The sequence below is a fragment of the Eptatretus burgeri genome, chromosome 15, assembly GCF_056783735.1.
Source record: "Eptatretus burgeri isolate ZD-2024b chromosome 15, Ebu_testis_v1, whole genome shotgun sequence".
NCBI classification, from domain to species: domain Eukaryota; kingdom Metazoa; phylum Chordata; class Myxini; order Myxiniformes; family Myxinidae; genus Eptatretus; species Eptatretus burgeri.
In genome coordinates this window covers 10,016,723-10,041,472 of record NC_140975.1, presented here as the reverse complement: position 1 = coordinate 10,041,472, position 24,750 = coordinate 10,016,723, and the positions used below count along the sequence as shown (strand labels likewise).

Genomic DNA, 24,750 nt, shown 5'->3' with positions numbered 1-24,750 from the left:
GAGAGTGGTAGGCTCTTGACAGAGGAGTCTGAAGTGAAGGCCCGCTGGGCCGGTTACTTTGAGCGGTTGTACCAGGCTGATCCCCCAACTGTCGAGTTGGACGTCAAGGGTGTTACAATCCCTGTTGCTGACCCTCGAATCAACTGTGGTCCACCTACGCTTGTGGAAACACGGGCTGCGGTGAACCAGTTGAAACGGGGCAAAGCTCCAGGGATCTGTGGCATCCATGCCGAACTTCTCAAGGCTGGTGGAAATGCTGCACTCGTGTCGTTGCATGCAGTTTTGTGCTCTGCCTGGAACACAGGCATCATCCCAACTGACTGGAAGAGGGGCCTTGTTGTCCCTCTCTGGAAAGGGAAGGGTGATCGCCAAGACTGCAACAACTACCGAGGGGTGACGCTGCTCTCAGTGCCGGGCAAGGTCTTTGCTTGGCTAATTCGATAGGGTTCGCCACCATCTGCTTGAGCACCAGCGTCCAGAGCAGTCAGGCTTTACACCAAAGAGGTCAACGATTGACCGTATCCTTGCACTTCGTGTCCTCACCGAACGCAGACGAGAGTTTCGGCAGGGGCTGCTTGCAGCCTATGTTGATCTCTGTAAAGCGTTCGATTCAGTGAATCGGGATGTCCTCTGGAGGATTCTTGGTCTTCGTGGGGTGCCACCAAAACTAATCGATCTGATGTCTGAACTCTACTCTGGTACTGAGAGTGCTGTGAAGTGTGGTGGTACCATCTCTGACTTATTTCCAGTTGTTACTGGAGTTCGTCAGGGATGTGTACTTGCCCCCACACTTTTCAGCACTTATATGGACTGGATTTTAGGGAGGATGTCGGAGAGATCAAGCTGCGGTGCCCTCATTTGGGAATGTCAAGATCTCGGACCTTGACTTTGCAGATGATGCAGTCATCTTTGCGGAGACTTTAGACATCCTCTTGGGGGCCCTCGAGGTGCTGAATGAGGAGTCGGAGCCATTGGGATTACGGGTTTCTTGGGTCAAAACTAAGATCCAGGCTTTCGGTGACATCTTGGATGCTGCTGTCCTGTCTGTGTCTGTTTGTGGTGAGGATGTTTAGGTCGTGGAGAGATTCACTTACCTTGGCAGTGATATTCATGTCTCTGCTGGCTGCGAGTCAGAGGTCAATAGACGTCTGGGTCGGGCCTGGGGAGTCATGGATTCACTGGATCATGGGGTGTGGCGCTGCCGGTACCTGTGCGGGAGGACGAAAGTCCGAGTCTTCAGGTCCTTGGTACTTCCAGTCTTGCTCTATGGGTGCGAGACTTGGACTCTGACCAAGGATCTGAGACGGAGACTTAATTCCTTTGGTACCAGGTCTCTTCGGAGAATCCTTGGCTATCGCTGGTCGGATTTTGTGTCCAACGAGCGGTTGCTGAGAGAGACTCGGATGAGATTTGTTACCTGCATAGTCCGTGAGCGTCAGTTGCGGCTGTATGGACATGTGGCTCGTTTTCCTGACTCCGATCCTGCTCACCAGATTCTCTCAGCGAGGGAGTCTCATGAGTGGAGGAGGCCAGTGGGTCGACCACGTGCCTCATGGTTGCAACAGGTTGACCATCATCTCAAGGAGATGGGGATGGGCCTGGCATCTGCCTGGGGGATGGCCAGACGGAGGCCCCTGGAGTACCGGCGGAAAGTGGACGCAGCGACGTGCTGTTCTGGCACATGCTCCCATACCTGACCTGACCTGACCCTGTCTGCAGAATTGGTAGTTAAGTTTAATCCAACATGTTCTCCTCTCCACCATATAGCGAAGAGGGATCAACAACTCCAAGGAGAGAAATTTTCCCCCTAAAATGTCTTGTTTTCAATCGTTTTATGAAACCCACAACATCTGGTGAAACAATGACTGACCTGTCTTTCCTTGGCAGAAGTGTTGCATAGGTTCACATCCACCGTGAAGTCAGATCCGAGAACAGCTTGCTCATCAGTGCTGACCTTGACGGCAATGTCTGATGGGCTGTCGGATTTTAAGAGGGTGGCCTTCGATCCGTGCTGGCAAGCCTGGTTCACCGCGCTTCGCTCGGCCTCGGAACCTGCAGGATCAGATGAGATTATTTAACTGGGTCAGTCCGTATTCACAGGTCTCTGTGGCCCAGTAAGACAGAGACCTTTCCACAATATTCAGAGGGTCGTTCCTTGTTGCTCTCAAATTTTCAAACATTGGGTGGGGGGTAGTACAAGTATATTAAGGAAGGGGGCTTGATGACCTGACTGATTAATTTTTGTTTTCCTAGTTTTCTCAAAATGTCATTGATAAATTAACAATTGACCTTCAGAACAATCCTGCTCCAGGCCTTTCACATGACTTGCCCCTCAAATGATGACATTACAGGCACTTATAGGCCCCAAAGCTTCAATGACAAATGTGCTCACACAACTACATCACCCCTTACCTAATTCACACCGAACGCTACACAAATCGATACGTTAACTCAGATGTCCTCTCAACCTGGTGGACGTCACTTCCACTCGGTTTTACCTACAGTCGTCCTTTCCACTCAGTAGAGGTCTCTCCTGTTCGGTAGAGGCCTGTAAAGACTGACCAACATATTGTGTAGAACGTGTCTCTTGAGGTTGTCCACAACTTTGTGCGACAAAAGACAGTCAGCTTACATTGGCAGATTCCACAAACACTTCTCCGTCCCCTGAACCCTCATTTCGCTGAGCTCGACCCGCTGCGCTTTCACTCGACTGATAATGGTGTTTGTGATGTTCACCCATTGGCGAAAGGTCAAATATGTTGTGTTTAAACGGAACAAATGTTGATTTTTTTTTTTCCAGAATACGCAAGATGGGGTACATGACATGTACCATGACGTACGCTGGCCACCTTTGACCCACATGGCATCAAAACACGATTCATACAACAAATGGGTAATAGTGTGCTCACAGTCACACGTACGTACATACGACGATGATGAAACATCGCTGCAGGTGAATACGAGTCGGACATGAAGAAACAGTTCGACGGTTATTTACGAAACTAAGACGAACTGTCACCTTCAGGGTGCTTGTACTGCTCCGTAATATCTTGCCGACGGTTGAGTCCCACAGCCTTGGTACTGATGTTGTGACCAACGGCGTGCCGCTCCACACCAAGCCGCTCCATAGCTCCATCTTCCTTCCACAGCCAGAATATGCGGTCGCCGTTGACCTACCACACAGTTCCTCGTTACATCACTACTCGACGACCGACGAGTTTTTCTTGTGACGCTATTTCACCTCAAGTGTCGACACTCAAAAGGCAATTAAATTTAACAATGCAGCATCCTGTTCCACACCGACACACTCGCTCGTCCACACCTCAGCAAACACAAACGGAGTATCGTAGGGAAGGTACACCATGCCACTCTTGATGGCATTCAGAGATGTTGGTCCACATCGATACATCCCTTGTATAAAAGAGAGAACAGTTAGTATAGTGGGTGGTGTACAAAAAAAAAAAAAAAAAAAGTTGTCGATGTGATTCGACAAAACAAAGTGGCAACTTCTTTTGGGAAAACATCACATGGTGTTTGCCAGGAAAACAAAACGACTTCCTGGAGTGAATATCCTTGATGTTTTGTCTGAATCATCCTATTGCGATCGATAAGGCATAAGGAGTGGGGTGAGAAGGAGAAAATGGTGGCGGTGACAGCTTTGTGGGTCATCTCACCAATGCTGGTTTCTTGCGGAGTGGCGTCGATGGCCTGCCAGCCCCCGAAACCCCGAGGCAAGTCAGGGCGCTCCATCCAGCAGTCATTCCACACGTGGAAGTTCCTAAGAGGATGAGGATGAGGATGAGAGAGAGAGAGAGCAATAAGAAGATAAGGAATGAATGAATATCGAACCAAGTAGGACAACACCAAAAGTACAAGGGATGGATCAGCCGATGTGACAACCGTGGCTTAAACAAGATCTGGCAGAAGCTTTTGGTCACCAGATCGAGTCCTCGTTGAGATTTTCGATAGGTTTGTCATTCTCATCGAAGTACGCGTCAATGGTGAGGCTGCTGTCGGTATCGTGCGCGGATTCGAAGTTGCTGATACTTCGGCAAGGTATGCCCAGGCAACGCATGACTGTCACACATCATCAACGCACAAAAGTGTCAAGAAAGGCTGTTTTATTCTTTAAAATGTTTAGTGAAAATATTTTCAACAGGTGGAGAGTACAGGAAAAGGGTAGGAAGCAGACCAACATCGTGTTACCTAGGAAGGGAGTAAAGTCAACCACAATGAGTGCACCTGTCACATGTAGACAGCACCAGGTGCGGCAGGCAGACTATCCCATCCCAAAGTAGACGATCCCACCCTGAAGTGACGTCGCCAATTAATGAAGCTGCTGGGTTTTTGTTATTTTTTTTTTTTTATTTTACAGATAATGCAGTCGTGATGTGGAAATCCTCCTGAGATGAGCTTTGCTTGGTGAAGATTACAATTCAAATCAATTAACGCTGCTTCTCATCGGCTCGGTTTGAAACCACAACCTCCTGGATTCCCAATCCCTTGTCGTCACCTGATAAGCGACATCAGCCGCACCCCTTCCTCAAATCGATATGGTGTTTGGAACAATGTGGTCACCTGTTAAGGTTGTTATGACTGGCCCATTCGCACGATAAGCAGTAAATTGACTGATTGTGGGGGTGGCAGCACGGCCTCGAGGTACGCACAATTTCCTCGGAGCCATCTCGTCTGGATTGGAATCCTGGCCCAGCTACAAACTGTCATCCTGATGTTTCACAGGCATTGTGATTCATCGACGTGTGTGTGTGTGTGTGTGTGTCGTCCCTCATTTGGACGTTGAGCCGGCATCCCTGTCCCACAGTGATCCCACAGTGTCCTACGCGAAGACTAGGTGAGCCATTACCAGAACCTTGGAACAAATTGCAAATTCCTGCGGCACAGCCGCGCTCCCAACCAATGATACAACTCACAGGGATGTGCTGCGAACGAAAGAACAAGACTGGTCGTACGCCTTGAACATTTCCCTCCACTTTTAGAACTCTGGGTCTACAGCTTGCCAAGACTTCCATGAGCTGTCTGTGCAAATGGCCGTCGCAGTGGAAACAGAACAATATGATAGATCTGTACCCAAACAAATTTGTTGTTTTATACATTTTCCTGCCAAGGTATTCCAGTAAAAACAACATATGTTTGACTTAACCATCGGCGCAAAGTATCACTGACTCTTACATGTGATAGTAGTTTGTAATCGTCAGCACAAAAAAGCCAAACGGATACAAACCCCAAGGGTCTTTCGGAAGTCAGTCGAATTAAAAAAATAAATAAATTAGTTGATGAAGCTCCTGGTGTGGAAAGAAAAATAAATAAATAAATAAACAAACAAACAATTGTTTCGTCATAATGTGAGATTGCAGGCTATGGTGGACCCTCACCGGTGGTGACGACAGCAGAAAACACCCAGCACTGTCCGTAGCGCACAGAACGCCTCGTCCCGTAGTACTGGCGAAGGATTTCCACACTCCCATTCCATGCTATTGGGGATGTGCCACCCTCGTAGTCTCCGGACCAGTTACCCACCAGCACCCCACTATCGTCCTGGCTGTTGATCTGCAGGGTGGAGATCGATTTGCCATGTCTTGCGCACAAACAAAGCAAACCAACACAGCTTCTTGTACCGACGAGTTGTTTTTCTCCACAAAAGTGCATTACGGGTTCAAATAGTTCACTACATTCCCTACTCAACAAAAGTAAGGCAAGGTAGTAGATGTTGTCACGAGAGTACGATTGATGTCTCAATGGCATTTGGACAAGTGAAGTACAGAGAAGATAAAGACATTTTGGGGTTTAAGTTTCCACAATAGCTTTGTCTCCAAAGAACCTGGACAGGTATAAAGCGTTTCACCTGTCCAGGTTCTTTGTGCAGGTGCAAACTGTCATCCTGGTGTGGAAAGTTTGGGGATTTATAATTCAGGAAAACTGAAGAAAGGGACTGGTTGATGCACCATGTTTACTGATGTTAACGTACCATGGCTGAGACCACTCTGGTGACACTGATGGGGTTGCTACGTCCGGTCACGGGCATTTTGGCTCGATCAAGCAACTCGAAGCAGGCTTGGAGTACACCCTCCTCAAACTGCACACACGCAAGATGCACACCATCCTCAAACTGCACACACGCAAGATGCACACCCTCCTCAAACTGCACACACGCACGATGCACACCCTCCTCAAACTGCACACACGCAAGATGCACACCCTCCTCAAACTGCACACACGCAAGATGCACACCCTCCTCAAACTGCACACACGCAAGATGCACACCCTCCTCAAACTGCACACACGCAAGATGCACATCCTCCTCAAACTGCACACACGCACGATGCACACCCTCCTCAAACTGCACACACGCAAGATGCACACCCTCCTCAAACTGCACACATGCAAGATGCACATCCTCCTCAAACTGCACACACACAAGATGCACACCCTCCTCAAACTGCACACACGCAAGATGCACACCCTCCTCAAAGTGCACACATGCAAGATGCACACCCTCCTCAAACTGCACACACGCAAGATGCACACCCTCCTCAAACTGCACACACGCAAGATGCACACCGTCCTCAAACTGCACACACGCAAGATGCACACCGTCCTCAAACTGCACACACGCAAGATGCACACCCTCCTCAAACTGCACACACGCAAGATGCACACCGTCCTTAAACTGCACACACGCAAGATGCACACCCTCCTCAAACTGCACACACGCAAGATGCACACCCTCCTCAAACTGCACACACGCAAGATGCACACCCTCCTCAAACTGCACACACGCAAGATGCACACCCTCCTCAAACTGCACACACGCACGATGCACACCCTCCTCAAACTGCACACATGCAAGATGCACACCGTCCTCAAACTGCACACACGCAAGATGCACACCCTCCTCAAACTGCACACACGCAAGATGCACACCGTCCTCAAACTGCACACACGCAAGATGCACACCGTCCTCAAACTGCACACACGCAAGATGCACACCCTCCTCAAACTGCACACACGCAAGATGCACACCGTCCTTAAACTGCACACACGCAAGATGCACACCCTCCTCAAACTGCACACACGCAAGATGCACACCCTCCTCAAACTGCACACACGCAAGATGCACACCCTCCTCAAACTGCACACACGCAAGATGCACACCCTCCTCAAACTGCACACACGCAAGATGCACACCGTCCTCAAACTGCACACACGCAAGATGCACACCCTCCTCAAACTGCACACACGCAAGATGCACACCCTCCTCAAACTGCACACACGCACGATGCACACCCTCCTCAAACTGCACACATGCAAGATGCACACCGTCCTCAAACTGCACACACGCAAGATGCACACCCTCCTCAAACTGCACACACGCAAGATGCACACCGTCCTCAAACTGCACACACGCAAGATGCACACCGTCCTCAAACTGCACACACGCAAGATGCACACCCTCCTCAAACTGCACACACGCAAGATGCACACCGTCCTTAAACTGCACACACGCAAGATGCACACCCTCCTCAAACTGCACACACGCAAGATGCACACCCTCCTCAAACTGCACACACGCAAGATGCACACCCTCCTCAAACTGCACACACGCAAGATGCACACCGTCCTCAAACTGCACACACGCAAGATGCACACCCTCCTCAAACTGCACACACGCAAGATGCACACCCTCCTCAAACTGCACACACGCAAGATGCACACCCTCCTCAAACTGCACACATGCAAGATGCACATGCTCCTCAAACTGCACACACACAAGATCCACACCCTCCTCAAACTGCACACATGCAAGATGCACATTCTCCTCAAACTGCACACACGCAAGATGCACACCGTCCTCAAACTGCACACACGCAAGATGCACACCGTCCTCAAACTGCACACACGCAAGATGCACACCCTCCTCAAACTGCACACACGCAAGATGCACACCCTCCTCAAACTGCACACACGCAAGATGCACACCCTCCTCAAACTGCACACGCGCAAGATGCACATCCTCCTCAAACTGCACACACGCAAGATGCACCCCCTCCTCAAACTGCACACACGCAAGATGCACATCCTCCTCAAATTGCACACGCGCAAGATGCACACCCTCCTCAAACTGCACACATGCAAGATGCACATGCTCCTCAAACTGCACACACACAAGATCCACACCCTCCTCAAACTGCACACATGCAAGATGCACATGCTCCTCAAACTGCACACACGCAAGATGCACATTCTCCTCAAACTGCACACACGCAAGATGCACACCGTCCTCAAACTGCACACACGCAAGATGCACACCGTCCTCAAACTGCACACACGCAAGATGCACACCCTCCTCAAACTGCACACACGCAAGATGCACACCCTCCTCAAACTGCACACACGCAAGATGCACACCCTCCTCAAACTGCACACACGCAAGATGCACACCCTCCTCAAACTGCACACACGCAAGATGCACACCCTCCTCAAACTGCACACACGCAAGATGCACACCCTCCTCAAACTGCACACATGGAAGATCCACACCCTCCTCAAACTGCACACATGGAAGATCCACACCCTCCTCAAACTGCACACACGCAAGATGCACACCCTCCTCAAACTACACACACGCAAGATGCACACCCTCCTCAAACTGCACACACGCAAGATGCACACCCTCCTCAAACTGCACACATGGAAGATCCACACCCTCCTCAAACTGCACACACGCAAGATGCACACCGTCCTTAAACTGCACACACGCAAGATGCACACCCTCCTCAAACTGCACACACGCAAGATGCACACCCTCCTCAAACTGCACACACGCAAGATGCACACCCTCCTCAAACTGCACACACGCAAGATGCACACCCTCCTCAAACTGCACACACGCAAGATGCACACCCTCCTCAAACTGCACACACGCAAGATGCACACCCTCCTCAAACTGCACACACGCAAGATGCACACCCTCCTCAAACTGCACACACGTAAGATGCACACCGTCCTCAAACTGCACACACGGAAGATCCACACCCTCCTCAAACTGCACACAACCAAACTGTACGTCCATTATCCACTGCACACAACTGATTTGCACACCTCTCTCCGAACTATAGACTCTCAAGTTACAGACCTTTCTCGAAACAGTGTGCGCGCGTGCACACACACACACACACACACACACACACACACACACACACACACACACACACACACACACACACACACACACACACACACACACACACATACCTGGATACTCTTAGATATGGGAGGGCTCCGTGTTAAACTTTCTGAAACCCACATATGGAGATAACAATCAACGACACACTCAAGAATCAATGGCGGATGCAGAGGGGGTTCACCGGGTGCACATGAACCCCCCCCATCCCCTCCACCCTGACAATTTTGTCACATGATCGTAGTGCGAGATATCACTGGAGAATCGGCAATCGCTCGTCTTTTGCTTTCACTCAGCAACTAATCGGAGCTGCGATACTTTTTCCGCCGGTTCTGTATTCATCCCTGTGACTCGGTGTTTAGTTTTGGCTCCGAAGAGAAAGGCAACATTTTCGTGATTGTGTCCTGCAACAGAGTGCAGTACAATCCTGAACTATTACACCAGGTTATTCAAAGTTTCAGTGGTTACATCGTCCATAATAATAATAATAATAATAATAATAATAATAATAATAATAATAATAATTAATGATCTGATGATCCGCAATGGCGAGTTTAGGTTTGGTGCTCGGGGTCGTTTCGCTGCGTTTTGTGCTTGTCCGTTCGATACTTTGATTGATTAGTATTGGAAACATTTTGTGTATTTACATTGTCAAGATCCGTCGTAAAGATTCCAAAATCTTCAGTTTTTCTTTCGAATCAGTTGGTGACAGGCCTGAGGCCTCTTCGCCAAGTAGCTCGATATTCCCAAATTTCCCTGTGGAGAATGTAAATTGATGCTGGTCACTGCTAGTTCTGGATAGATTAACCAGTTTTCCATATTAGTGACAGGCCTGAGGCCTCTTCGCCAAGTCCCTCGATATTCCCAAATTTCCCTGTGGAGAATGTAAATTCATGGTCGGACACTGCTAGTTCTGGATAGATTAACCAGTTTTCCATATTAGTGACAGGCCTGAGGCCTTTTCGCCAAGTCGCTCGATATTCCCAAATTTCCCTGTGGAGAATGTAAATTCATGGTCGGACACTGCTAGTTCTGGATAGATTAACCAGTTTTCCATATTAGTGACAGGCCTGAGGCCTTTTCGCCAAGTCGCTCGATATTCCCAAATTTCCCTGTAGAGAATGCAAATTGATGCTAGTCACTGCTAGTTCTGGATAGATTAACCGGTTTTCCATATTCGTGACAGGCCTGAGGCCTCTTCGCCAAGTCGCTCGATATTCCCAAATTTCCCTGTGGAGAATGTAAATTCATGGTCGGACACTGCTAGTTCTGGATAGATTAACCGGTTTTCCATATTAGTGACAGGCCTGAGGCCTTTTCGCCAAGTAGCTCGATATTCCCAAATTTCCCTGTGGAGAATGTAAATTGATGCTGGTCACTGCTAGTTCTGGATAGATTAACCGGTTTTCCATATTAGTAACAGGCCTGAGGCCTTTTCGCCAAGTCGCTCGATATTCCCAAATTTCCCTGTAGAGAATGCAAATTGATGCTAGTCACTGCTAGTTCTGGATAGATTAACCGGTTTTCCATATTCGTGACAGGCCTGAGGCCTTTTCGCCAAGTAGCTCGATATTCCCAAATTTCCCTGTAGAGAATGTAAATTGATGCTGGTCACTGCTAGTTCTGGATAGATTAACCGGTTTTCCATATTAGTGACAGGCCTGAGGCCTCTTCGCCAAGTCGCTCGATATTCCCAAATTTCCCTGTGGAGAATGTAAATTGATGCTGGTCACTGCTAGTTCTGGATAGATAAACCAGTTTTCCATATTCGTGACAGGCCTGAGGCCTTTTCGCCAAGTAGCTCGATATTCCCAAATTTCCCTGTAGAGAATGCAAATTGATGCTAGTCACTGCTAGTTCTGGATAGATTAACCGGTTTTCCATATTAGTAACAGGCCTGAGGCCTTTTCGCCAAGTCGCTCGATATTCCCAAATTTCCCTGTAGAGAATGCAAATTGATGCTAGTCACTGCTAGTTCTGGATAGATTAACCGGTTTTCCATATTCGTGACAGGCCTGAGGCCTCTTCGCCAAGTCGCTCGATATTCCCAAATTTCCCTGTGGAGAATGTAAATTCATGGTCGGACACTGCTAGTTCTGGATAGATTAACCGGTTTTCCATATTCGTGACAGGCCTGAGGCCTCTTCGCCAAGTAGCTCGATATTCCCAAATTTCCCTGTGGAGAATGTAAATTGATGCTGGTCACTGCTAGTTCTGGATAGATTAACCAGTTTTCCATATTAGTGACAGGCCTGAGGCCTCTTCGCCAAGTCCCTCGATATTCCCAAATTTCCCTGTGGAGAATGTAAATTCATGGTCGGACACTGCTAGTTCTGGATAGATTAACCAGTTTTCCATATTAGTGACAGGCCTGAGGCCTTTTCGCCAAGTCGCTCGATATTCCCAAATTTCCCTGTGGAGAATGTAAATTCATGGTCGGACACTGCTAGTTCTGGATAGATTAACCAGTTTTCCATATTAGTGACAGGCCTGAGGCCTTTTCGCCAAGTCGCTCGATATTCCCAAATTTCCCTGTAGAGAATGCAAATTGATGCTAGTCACTGCTAGTTCTGGATAGATTAACCGGTTTTCCATATTCGTGACAGGCCTGAGGCCTCTTCGCCAAGTCGCTCGATATTCCCAAATTTCCCTGTGGAGAATGTAAATTCATGGTCGGACACTGCTAGTTCTGGATAGATTAACCGGTTTTCCATATTAGTGACAGGCCTGAGGCCTTTTCGCCAAGTAGCTCGATATTCCCAAATTTCCCTGTGGAGAATGTAAATTGATGCTGGTCACTGCTAGTTCTGGATAGATTAACCGGTTTTCCATATTAGTAACAGGCCTGAGGCCTTTTCGCCAAGTCGCTCGATATTCCCAAATTTCCCTGTAGAGAATGCAAATTGATGCTAGTCACTGCTAGTTCTGGATAGATTAACCGGTTTTCCATATTCGTGACAGGCCTGAGGCCTTTTCGCCAAGTAGCTCGATATTCCCAAATTTCCCTGTAGAGAATGTAAATTGATGCTGGTCACTGCTAGTTCTGGATAGATTAACCGGTTTTCCATATTAGTGACAGGCCTGAGGCCTCTTCGCCAAGTCGCTCGATATTCCCAAATTTCCCTGTGGAGAATGTAAATTGATGCTGGTCACTGCTAGTTCTGGATAGATAAACCAGTTTTCCATATTCGTGACAGGCCTGAGGCCTTTTCGCCAAGTAGCTCGATATTCCCAAATTTCCCTGTAGAGAATGCAAATTGATGCTAGTCACTGCTAGTTCTGGATAGATTAACCGGTTTTCCATATTAGTAACAGGCCTGAGGCCTTTTCGCCAAGTCGCTCGATATTCCCAAATTTCCCTGTAGAGAATGCAAATTGATGCTAGTCACTGCTAGTTCTGGATAGATTAACCGGTTTTCCATATTCGTGACAGGCCTGAGGCCTCTTCGCCAAGTCGCTCGATATTCCCAAATTTCCCTGTGGAGAATGTAAATTCATGGTCGGACACTGCTAGTTCTGGATAGATTAACCAGTTTTCCATATTAGTGACAGGCCTGAGGCCTTTTCGCCAAGTAGCTCGATATTCCCAAATTTCCCTGTGGAGAATGCAAATTGATGCTAGTCACTGCTAGTTCTGGATAGATTAACCGGTTTTCCATATTAGTGACAGGCCTGAGGCCTTTTCGCCAAGTAGCTCGATATTCCCAAATTTCCCTGTGGAGAATGTAAATTGATGCTGGTCACTGCTAGTTCTGGATAGATAAACCAGTTTTCCATATTAGTGACAGGCCTGAGGCCTCTTCGCCAAGTCGCTCGATATTCCCAAATTTCCCTGTAGAGAATGTAAATTGATGCTAGTCACTGCTAGTTCTGGATAGATTAACCGGTTTTCCATATTCGTGACAGGCCTGAGGCCTCTTCGCCAAGTCACTCGATATTCCCAAATTTCCCTGTGGAGAATGCAAATTGATGCTGGTCACTGCTAGTTCTGGATAGATTAACCGGTTTTCCATATTAGTGACAGGCCTGAGGCCTCTTCGCCAAGTCGCTCGATATTCCCAAATTTCCCTGTGGAGAATGTAAATTGATGCTGGTCACTGCTAGTTCTGGATAGATAAACCAGTTTTCCATATTCGTGACAGGCCTGAGGCCTTTTCGCCAAGTAGCTCGATATTCCCAAATTTCCCTGTAGAGAATGCAAATTGATGCTAGTCACTGCTAGTTCTGGATAGATTAACCGGTTTTCCATATTAGTAACAGGCCTGAGGCCTTTTCGCCAAGTCGCTCGATATTCCCAAATTTCCCTGTAGAGAATGCAAATTGATGCTAGTCACTGCTAGTTCTGGATAGATTAACCGGTTTTCCATATTCGTGACAGGCCTGAGGCCTCTTCGCCAAGTCGCTCGATATTCCCAAATTTCCCTGTGGAGAATGTAAATTCATGGTCGGACACTGCTAGTTCTGGATAGATTAACCAGTTTTCCATATTAGTGACAGGCCTGAGGCCTTTTCGCCAAGTAGCTCGATATTCCCAAATTTCCCTGTGGAGAATGTAAATTGATGCTGGTCACTGCTAGTTCTGGATAGATAAACCAGTTTTCCATATTAGTGACAGGCCTGAGGCCTCTTCGCCAAGTCGCTCGATATTCCCAAATTTCCCTGTAGAGAATGTAAATTGATGCTGGTCACTGCTAGTTCTGGATAGATTAACCGGTTTTCCATATTCGTGACAGGCCTGAGGCCTTTTCGCCAAGTCGCTCGATATTCCCAAATTTCCCTGTAGAGAATGCAAATTGATGCTAGTCACTGCTAGTTCTGGATAGATTAACCGGTTTTCCATATTCGTGACAGGCCTGAGGCCTCTTCGCCAAGTCGCTCGATATTCCCAAATTTCCCTGTGGAGAATGTAAATTCATGGTCGGACACTGCTAGTTCTGGATAGATTAACCAGTTTTCCATATTAGTGACAGGCCTGAGGCCTTTTCGCCAAGTAGCTCGATATTCCCAAATTTCCCTGTGGAGAATGTAAATTGATGCTGGTCACTGCTAGTTCTGGATAGATTAACCGGTTTTCCATATTAGTAACAGGCCTAAGGCCTTTTCGCCAAGTCGCTCGATATTCCCAAATTTCCCTGTAGAGAATGCAAATTGATGCTAGTCACTGCTAGTTCTGGATAGATTAACCGGTTTTCCATATTCGTGACAGGCCTGAGGCCTCTTCGCCAAGTCGCTCGATATTCCCAAATTTCCCTGTGGAGAATGTAAATTCATGGTCGGACACTGCTAGTTCTGGATAGATTAACCAGTTTTCCATATTAGTGACAGGCCTGAGGCCTTTTCGCCAAGTAGCTCGATATTCCCAAATTTCCCTGTGGAGAATGTAAATTGATGCTGGTCACTGCTAGTTCTGGATAGATAAACCAGTTTTCCATATTAGTGACAGGCCTGAGGCCTCTTCGCCAAGTCGCTCGATATTCCCAAATTTCCCTGTAGAGAATGTAAATTGATGCTGGTCACTGCTAGTTCTGGATAGATTAACCGGTTTTCCATATTCGTGACAGGCCTGAGGCCTTTTCGCCAAGTCGCTCGATATTCCCAAATTTCCCTATAGAGAATGCAAATTGATGCTAGTCACTGCTAGTTCTGGATAGATTAACCGGTTTTCCATATTCGTGACAGGCCTGAGGCCTCTTCGCCAAGTCGCTCGATATTCCCAAATTTCCCTGTGGAGAATGTAAATTCATGGTCGGACACTGCTAGTTCTGGATAGATTAACCAGTTTTCCATATTAGTGACAGGCCTGAGGCCTTTTCGCCAAGTAGCTCGATATTCCCAAATTTCCCTGTGGAGAATGTAAATTGATGCTGGTCACTGCTAGTTCTGGATAGATTAACCGGTTTTCCATATTAGTAACAGGCCTGAGGCCTTTTCGCCAAGTCGCTCGATATTCCCAAATTTCCCTGTAGAGAATGCAAATTGATGCTAGTCACTGCTAGTTCTGGATAGATTAACCGGTTTTCCATATTCGTGACAGGCCTGAGGCCTCTTCGCCAAGTCGCTCGATATTCCCAAATTTCCCTGTGGAGAATGTAAATTCATGGTCGGACACTGCTAGTTCTGGATAGATTAACCAGTTTTTCATATTAGTGACAGGCCTGAGGCCTTTTCGCCAAGTAGCTCGATATTCCCAAATTTCCCTGTGGAGAATGTAAATTGATGCTGGTCACTGCTAGTTCTGGATAGATAAACCAGTTTTCCATATTAGTGACAGGCCTGAGGCCTCTTCGCCAAGTCGCTCGATATTCCCAAATTTCCCTGTAGAGAATGTAAATTGATGCTGGTCACTGCTAGTTCTGGATAGATTAACCGGTTTTCCATATTCGTGACAGGCCTGAGGCCTTTTCGCCAAGTCGCTCGATATTCCCAAATTTCCCTGTGGAGAATGTAAATTGATGCTGGTCACTGCTAGTTCTGGATAGATTAACCGGTTTTCCATATTAGTAACAGGCCTGAGGCCTTTTCGCCAAGTCGCTCGATATTCCCAAATTTCCCTGTAGAGAATGTAAATTGATGCTGGTCACTGCTAGTTCTGGATAGATTAACCGGTTTTCCATATTCGTGACAGGCCTGAGGCCTCTTCGCCAAGTCGCTCGATATTCCCAAATTTCCCTGTGGAGAATGTAAATTCATGGTCGGACACTGCTAGTTCTGGATAGATTAACCGGTTTTCCATATTAGTGACAGGCCTGAGGCCTTTTCGCCAAGTAGCTCGATATTCCCAAATTTCCCTGTGGAGAATGTAAATTGATGCTGGTCACTGCTAGTTCTGGATAGATTAACCGGTTTTTCTTCGACGATTACATTGACTTGAATAAGGCTTGGTGGTATATTTCACAATACGAGAATATCTTAACCTTAAGTGAACCACCTGTATTTAAATATCAGGATCCGCCCTTGCACCCCCTCCCCTCCACGAAATTGCTGAACTTGCGTCCAGGTACACACCTGCCCAAAGTTCCAGGTGCGACTATTTATGTTGTTTTTGGTGCCGGTATAGACAAAGCCGAGCTCATTCAGTACGTATTCTTTCTTTTCCTCTTCTCCGTCCATGTACACTTGGTCATCTGAAAGGCACATACACATCGGTGTTCCCAGTAGGTCAACATTTCAAATCATCTTGACAAAGCCCATAAGGGCAGTGAGCAATGACCAACCAAAACAAGTGGTTCTTCCAGCAAGTACTTATTTCGGGATGTATTTTTTTCCTTGTTTTTTTTTTTTGATAATAGACTCTTCACCGAGCTGTGACCGTCATTAAGGGATATTCATCATCATGATCATCATCATCAATCATCACCATCATCAATGGACCATACCCTTGAATCTTGACAGAGCATTGGTGGTACCTTCGCAGGATCTGGGCATGGGTTATGACGGGTGGTGTGCCGTTGCATTCCCACAATGTAGTGAACAGTGGTCAGTCAGGGCAGGAATTTGTAATTTGTTCAAGGTGCCGGTGAGAACTCGCCTACTCTTTGCAAAAAAGTTCGAGAGCTCTTTCATATCCATCAACGATCGGTGCCAGCAGACGGGTCCTGTGGCTTAATGTCCGTGCGAGGGACGATGTACGTATTGATGAATCTACCTGAAGGGTGAAACACCAGGATGATAGTTTATTTATACCATGTACAAAAGCCAGGTGTTGGCTTTGCGGTTAGGGTGGCTGGCTCGGGATCTTAGGGTCCTGAGTTTGAGCCCCTGTCACCTATTGAATTAATACCGGGTGGGGTTGACTCAGCCTGTCATCCTTCTGAGGCTGGCAAAATGAGTACCGATGTACTCGTAATAGGGGCACTGCATCACTGGCACAGCTGTGCCCTCAGCCAATGATGATACCTGCAGCCGTGTGCTGCATACGAAGGAGGAGGAGGAGGACAGTTTCTAGCTAAGTCGAGATTTGAACCTTGGCAACACAGCTCAGAGGAGAGGGCACGCAGTTCTCGACTATCCAACCAGCCCAAATTGAGTGACCTGTGCCTGAACCCCCATATCATCCTCTGGGTGGAAAGTTTTTTTTTTTACTAGACCGTCCTCAGCAGGTGCAGGTGAGTGGTCGTCAATCAAAATTATCGATCTCAAGGTGTTCCACAAGGTAGTGTATTATCATCTCTCCTCTTCAGTCTGGACACTAATGGATGTGTGTTTCTCAAAGAAGTGTGTAACTTCATGAAGCACATGAATGGTACCGCCATTGTTGGTTTGTCTCACTCTGAATGTGTACAGAACTAAAGAGATGATTTTGGATTTTAGAAAAGAAAACAATCATGAGCATGCATCCATAAATAGTGACAATGTGAAAATTGTTAACAAATTCAAATACCTGGCCACTATTATTGATAACAAGGTACCTTTTAATGAGAATACCATTGTGCGTACAATAAATCAACACAAATATTGCATCTTCCCAGGAAGTTTAACTCAGTGGTTGTTGGCTCGCCTGTGATGCGGATCATATTGACCAATTCCTTGCCGGTCAGTGTTTCGTTATTTAATTTGGTTTGTTGGTATAATTTTTGTAAATGTGCGGAACAAGTCAAAATTGAGGTCATTACACTGGCATTTTAAGTGGGTGGACCTTCACTCTGTATACCCTCTCGACACGTGAGAGCGTTTTGGAAGAGGAACAGTTTTGGAGGAGCTTGACCTTGTTGTACCGTGCCTAAAGTTGCTATTCCTGCTGGACCTTCGGTGTGGATCTGTACAGAATGGAAGTCCTTTCTCTGTGCAAGCTTTTTAAAGGCTCTGTTTATACTACTTGGGAGTGGAGTGGGTTTCATGGAGATGGTTTCTCTCAAACCACTCCGTCATGGTAAGTACAAGGTATGCATGCTTTGGTCATAATATTTATGCATTCATTCTGCATCTTACCATTGCACCACGGATTGAAGAGAATGTACGCGTGGGTGGTTGCCGGTGGATTTCCGTACTGTTCGGCGTTGCCCGGACCACCGACGGCCAGCTCGTAGCGTCCGACCACACAGTCCGAAGGTGATGATAGGGTAAGTGTGACACTTCGGCCATTTGACTCCTTCACACAGACTCCCCATGAACGAGGTGGAAGTGAAGAGGACAGCTCCAGCAGCATGTCTGTGCCTTTGTTCACGTGCGGTCGCTTGCCTTTTAGAGAATTGAGTGGAGAAAGCAAAGTGCAGAGGTCATGTGGATTTAGGTGTCTGGTTCCTTAGAAATATATAAAATAAAACGTATACAATTTCGCTAAAGGTCATTTGGCCCATCGTGCGTGCATCGACCTCATGAAGACTTCACTGCCACCTCATCGGATACCTGTGGTCAGTCGGAGGGAGAACGAGTCCTCATCAGGGACGAAAGGCCGAGATAGTTGCAGGCACAGGTCAAACGGTTGTCCGCGCCGCACCACGTCATGTGGACCCTCATACTCATCCGTATGATGCTCCACACCGTTCTTTTGGCGCAATAAGTCGGCACTCATTACAGACACCGCAAACGACTCATCTGGAACGACCACGCGCGGTCCTTGAAATCATGAATGGGGGAAAACGGGACTTTGACCCTTACCACATTGAGACATCTTTGAAAGAGCATCAACAGCGGAAAAAAAAAAGAGTCAGAAAAAGAAAAAACAACTTTAAAACTGAAAGGGAAAGATGGTCAACAATTACTATGCGTACGTAATATGTAGAAAGGTGTCAAACTTTAAGGAGACATTTATTGTCTTACCTTGTCGGGGTGATCTGTAGCACACAGGACTAGAGAACACCGGCTTGTGGTGCAGCAGGTCATATGGCTTGTAGTGGAACCTTCCGATACCCTCTCTGTGTTCACACATGGTGGAGTCGCCAACCTGAAGGGCGCTGGAGGGCAAGTCAGCGAAAAACAAATTTCAGTGAAAATGCTCAGAATTCCAAAAGAATTCCTTCAAGGGTAATTATTAGGTTAGTGGAGGGGTTAGTGAAAGTTAAAAGTAGCTTATACGGATTACAAATGGTGTCTGGCATCAGAAGCAGAAACTTTCAAAGAAGTTGGGCGGTGGTGCCCGAAGCATGATGGAAAAATCGAAACTCACCTGACAGGTAAAAAGGTCCGTTGGAAACTTTGCTCGACTCTGTCTCTGCATCTGTGAAATCGAGACACATATATATGTATCTATACACACACACACACGAGTAAATGAGATGACTCCTCGAGGCGTGGCGAACACAGGAGGAAGGTTTGGGGCTGGGGTGGCATGTCCTCCTACGTTGCTCCACATTATTTAGCTGTTTCGAAGAACAATTACAATACATTCTTCTTTCTTGGGAAATGTTTTCTTTTGTTAATCAGATTTCATCAATGTTTCATCAAAACATCCTCTTGGCAAAACAATAACTTCTCAAGTCGGTGATTTCATTCGTTTGGAGAATAAGGTTTGATTTATGTGAATGTTGTTTCCATGCAGAAAAGGCAGAGAGGATGGCTCTCAAACACAGGACTCATTAATGATCCAAGTTGGGAAAAAACACACACACACACACACACACACACACACACACACACACACACACACACACACACACACACACACACACACACACACACACACACACACACACACACACACACACACACACACACACCTTGCAGGTTTTTGGGTTGGGGAACCTCCACCCTATACTTTTGGGATTAACACAAATACATTTGTAACTACTTTCGACCGTCGAATCTAAAGATTATCAAAACATTTACCAGAAACAACTAATCTCGAGCAGGCAATGAGGATTCCCACGTGATGGCTTCAAGGCCGGTTGTTTACCATTACAAATATCTGTTTATCTTCACTATCGGTCAAATAACGAGCTCACAGGATAACCCAGAGGAAGCTATCTAGCCTGGGTTTGAATCCTGACCCACATTCAGTACATTACCATCATCCCGGAAAATTAATGATGTGTGTGCTTTTTGAAACATTCATTAATTTGTGAATTAATTAATTAATTTGGAAAATAAATAAATATATTTATATATACATATACATCATGACTTTTGAAACTTCTCATCACAGTACATGATGTGGACCTCGAACCTCATCTTCAAGGTCGAACTTTCATTCATAATTTCACTCAAACGTCACAGTCTTCATCGAGCTGACAATCTTTGTCGTTGCTTCGTGTTCGGAATCGTGACACTCCCGTTCATTGGGCGACGTCTGGTGTTTACCTGTTTCAGCCGACTCAACACGACCAAAACTGGCTAATTCAGCCGGCTATCCAACACGACTCCGAAAGGGAACCTTCGTGTGAAAGGTCAGAACCACTCACCGAAATATTTAATTTGTGTCTCACATTTGGAAAACTCTCTGTTAAAGTCTGTCTGCTCAGTCACGAAGAGTACGTAGCTTGTAATTAATTGCGATCCACTCCGCCCGATCTCGCTCACACCTGAAATTATGGTTCTCGGGAGGCATTAAGTGTGTTGTCTTGGTGTCTGTTCGTTCATGCCTGGTGTTGGCTTAATGGTTCGGGGGGGGGGGGGCGGGGGTGGGCTTTGGATCCTCACGTCCTGAGTTCAAATCCCACTCGGCTGTTGAATTAATACCAGGTGGGGTTGACTCTGCCTGTCATCCTTCCGAGGTCGGCAAAATGAGTGCCAGCTTGCTGGTGTCCTGCCAGCTTGCTGGTGTCCTGTGAGCACCGAGTGGTGCCTCGTCCAGGATTGTCCCCAATAGCCAATGAGACTGTTTAAGCAGCACCAACGCTCTGCACAGTGTATGGTCCCGATCTCTCTCATGGTGTCCCGCTTTTTGAACAATAATTTTTCCGTTCTTTAATTTCACTATTATTTAATATTTCAATTATTTACTTTTCGATTATTTCTGTTTTTTTATTTTTTTTAATTTTCATTGACTAAAATTGGTATGTTCTTATTTTTAATTATGTAAGTATTTTCAATGACAGAATTTAATTTTTTTTAAATATTTTCAATTATGTCATTACTTGTTTTTTGGTTTGCAATTTTTATAATTTTTTTTTCAATTTTCAGTTATTAAATTGGCATTTCAAAAACTTTTAATTTCTTTAATATTTTCAATTACAGTATTTAAATATTTTTTATATTTTCAATTATTTAATTACTTGTTTTTTGGTTTTCAATTTTTACAATTTTTTTATAATTTTCAGTTACTAAAATTGGGATGTTTATTTTATTTTTAATTATGTATTTTCAATGACAGCATTTAATTTTTTTTAATATTTTCAATTATGTCATTACTTGTTTTTTGGTTTTCAATTTTTATTAAAAAAAAATTTCAATTTTCAGTTATGAAATTGGCATTTTTAAAACTTTTAATTACTTAAATATTCTCAATTACAGGATTTAAATATTTTTTATATTTTCAATTATTTAATTACTTGTTTTTTGGTTTTCAATTTTTATAATTTCTTTTTCAATTTTCAGTTATTAAATTGGAATTTTAAAAACTTAATAACAGTATTTAAATATTTTTTTTATATTTTCAATTATTGAATTACTTGTTTTTTGGTTTTCAATTTTTACAATTTTTTAAATAATTTTCAGTTACTAAAATTGGCATGTTTATTTTATTTTTAATTATGTATTTTCAATGACAGCATTTAAATTTTTTTTTTTCAATTCTTTAATTACTTGTTTTTTGGTTTTCAATTTTTATAATTTTTTTTTCAATTTTCAGTTATGAAATTGGCATTTTAAAAACTTTTAATTACTTTAATCTTTTCAATTACAGTATTTAAATATTTTTTATATTTTCAATTATTGAATAACTTGTTTTTTGGTTTTTAATTTTTATAATTTAAAAAAAAATTTCAGTTTTAAAATTGGCATTTTAAAAAGTTTTAATTACAGGTACTTTAATATTTTCAATTGAAGTATTTAAATATTTTTATATGTTCAATTATTTCATTTTTCAATTTTTTTTTGAATTTTATTATTACAGTTCCTGGGTGGAGGCAATAAGTGTTTTTCATCTTGGTATCCCACTTTTTGGAAAAAAAAAAAACATACAGCTCTTTTCATCATGAAGCATAATTTCAAGTGCTACCATTTGGCTAATACTCGCAGAGTACAAGCCCTATGAACGATCTTGTTCCAAGCATCCAACACATTCTTCTGACGCACACTTTTATTTGGGTGGTGTAGAGGCAACTGACAGCTCTGTGTAGGCAAAAAAAAACACAACAACCTGGGTTACATGCATGAAGCAAAAACATAAGTACTGCTTCTAATTCAAAACACCTCACTGCACTGTACTGTAAATTGTGGAGACTTATAATACCCGGGAGGCGGTGCTACACGATACACATTTACATGGAGAACTTGCGTGTCCCACCCGCAAGACCACCAGCAAAGATAAAAACGCCTCTATACATTATTTGGGGTCATGCTGATCCTGTGGAGCAAATCTGGATGTAAACAGCCCAGAACTGTGGGAGGAATAGCATGACAAACAAACACACACACACAAACACCGGTCTGTGAATTTTAGTAAGGATTCCGAGTTGGCTATACAGAATTTATAAGAGGAACCATCAGCAATCTCAGATTGCAGCCCTCTCGTTGCACAAGTATTTGAATGGTTCTTGCTGATTGGGTGATGATATTGTCATCCAAGGATCACAGGTTCAAATGTTTACCTTGTTCAGGTCACATTACAGTACGCTGACTATAACGGCACTCAGTAGAGAACATACCTCCACCAGGCTGAACTTCTTTTGTTTTTGTATCCATCGTAAAGGCTCGTAGAAGCGCGAGAACACAGAATGGGTCAGGATGCGACACAACAAAAGGAACAGAAGAAGGATAACGTGGAAATGCCAACAGCAGGGCAGAGGGAGAAAATAGACTGAGACGTACAAACAAGGGATGCGTGTAACGATGAGGGGGAAGGGAGAACGCTAAGGGTGGACTAGATGGATACAAAAATATAATTTTGGGAGGGAGGGAGGGAGTGGTTTAACAGGTGATGGAGGTCAGCAGTGGTTCTGGATTTTGGCAGTTTTACTGCATGCATCCTGCGCAGATGCCTGTGAAGGGTAGGGGGAGAGGAGACAAAGCATGGACAGGGCAGAGGTTGCAAGATCGGTGATTGCGAAGTGACAGGCCCATAGACTCAGACTCAGCGTGAGAGATTCAAATGATCTTGAAGGCCTCGAATTCCAAGGCATCAAGCTGAGCAAGGTGTGATGCAGAGGCTGGGTCAGAATGGCAATGATTGAACTTTAAAATGTGACCCTGATTCACAGCTCACACCTTGTGAAGCAGAAATATACAACAGAGAGCCACCAGGTTTTAGAGGAAGAAGACAAGTCTGAAAGTTCAACCTATAGGTTGGACAGATGTTTTCTGCATCTCCTGAGAATGGACGCATGCTTGTTGCATATGTGGGCTTTGTGAAATAATCTGAGTTGTCTTTGGTTGTGTTTTATTTCCAAGAAGAGAAGGAAAGTTGTTTCAAAGCATCTGCCTCACCACAGGAATCAGTGTACCATGGGCAGGAGGAAGGGAAGGATAACTAAAGACAAAATGGAGTTGTCCTGTGCATAAGAGAGAGCAGGTTTTTGTGGAAGAATTCCCAGGGTGAGTTAATAGCTGCGGTGGCAGATATCAGAGACATCAAAAGGCTGCTTGCAGTCCCTGCCAGGATGTGTTCACTGTTCAACTTTTTGGCACTTTTGCAGTTCTCTAACAATAGCAGCAGAGATATTGACTCTCATAAGTACATGATCAGATGAACCAATTGGAGCAAAGGAAGAGCAGGAGACACATGTATGAAAATTCGTCATTGCAGAGTGCAGAAGGATTTGCCATTGGGAGAAATGTGGGTCGGAATGTTCACTGATTGGGTGAGGGCTATGGAGTCAGAAGTCAGAAGTCAGTTTTGCTGTTATGTCACGGTTGGGTGAAGAGGTACCATCACCCAGCCAATTGGTATGGTGACACTCCAGCAGAACGCCACAAAAAAACATCACACACACACACACCCTCGTCCATTTATAGTAGAAAGTAGATGCAGTGTTGTTGCCTGACTTCAAAGCAGATGGAAGATGACCGAAGGCAAATGACGGTGAATAGAGGTTTTTAGGACAGGTGAGCTGATGCCATGTGGTTCCTCGATTTATTTTCTATGTGTGACATTAATTTGTGGATTCATCATAATCAGAGCAATGCACCATTTGCTTGCAGTTGCTCATAAATGTAAATCTCACAGTGCCATTTGAAAAGGGTAGATCGTTGGGTACTTCTCCCAGAACGAATTTCTCAAATTGGTTGAACACTGTGATAACAAGGAGACCTATTCAGGTTAATTATCTGGGATAAAACACCTGTATGTAACATAAATGGCTGTGGGACGGTTTACATTTTGTATCACACCGATATGCTGGATCTGAATTGGCTTGTCACCGAACCAATTCAAATCCACCTAATTTTGTCATAACTCATCCACAACTTTTTGATATATATATATATATGTATATATATATATATATATATATATA

The 24,750-nt window shown here is 45.1% G+C and overlaps 1 protein-coding gene and 1 long non-coding RNA gene across 2 annotated transcripts in view; one reads left to right on the top strand and one right to left on the bottom strand.

Annotated features, from left to right (window-relative positions):
• Window positions 1–1,792: 1,792 nt before the first annotated feature.
• Window positions 1,793–19,738, bottom strand: LOC147011473 (protein-glutamine gamma-glutamyltransferase K-like). The gene is made up of 12 exons (XM_085857307.1): window positions 19,308–19,738; window positions 18,962–19,095; window positions 18,548–18,736; window positions 18,131–18,379; window positions 16,208–16,326; window positions 5,987–6,094; window positions 5,394–5,568; window positions 3,939–4,077; window positions 3,675–3,778; window positions 3,323–3,411; window positions 3,020–3,173; window positions 1,793–2,052 (listed from the first exon to the last, which is right to left on the bottom strand). The coding sequence occupies exons 2-12, from the start codon at window positions 19,068–19,070 to the stop codon at window positions 1,808–1,810; spliced, it is 1,680 nt and encodes a 559-aa protein (XP_085713433.1). The 5' UTR covers window positions 19,071–19,095; window positions 19,308–19,738; the 3' UTR covers window positions 1,793–1,807.
• A 583-nt stretch (window positions 19,739–20,321) lies between these two features.
• LOC147011471 (uncharacterized) overlaps window positions 20,322–24,750 on the top strand; it is a 31,885-nt gene continuing 27,456 nt past the window's right edge. Inside the window, exon 1 of the long non-coding RNA XR_015051748.1 lies at window positions 20,322–20,523. This is a non-coding gene — a long non-coding RNA (uncharacterized LOC147011471). The remainder of the gene's footprint in view (window positions 20,524–24,750) is intronic.

What these genes read in the sequence shown, in the direction of transcription:
- LOC147011473 (XM_085857307.1), bottom strand. Translation starts at nt 19,070, where the DNA reads ATGTGTGAACACAGAGAGGGTATCGGAAGGTTCCACTACAAGCCATAT. An exon ending in CCAGAGTGGTCTCAGCCATG is followed by an intron (nt 5,569 to 5,986) that starts GTACGTTAACAT and finishes TCCACCCTGCAG; the next exon opens with ATCAACAGCCAGGACGATAG. An exon ending in TTCTGCTGTCGTCACCACCG is followed by an intron (nt 4,078 to 5,393) that starts GTGAGGGTCCAC and finishes GATGTGTGACAG; the next exon opens with TCATGCGTTGCCTGGGCATA.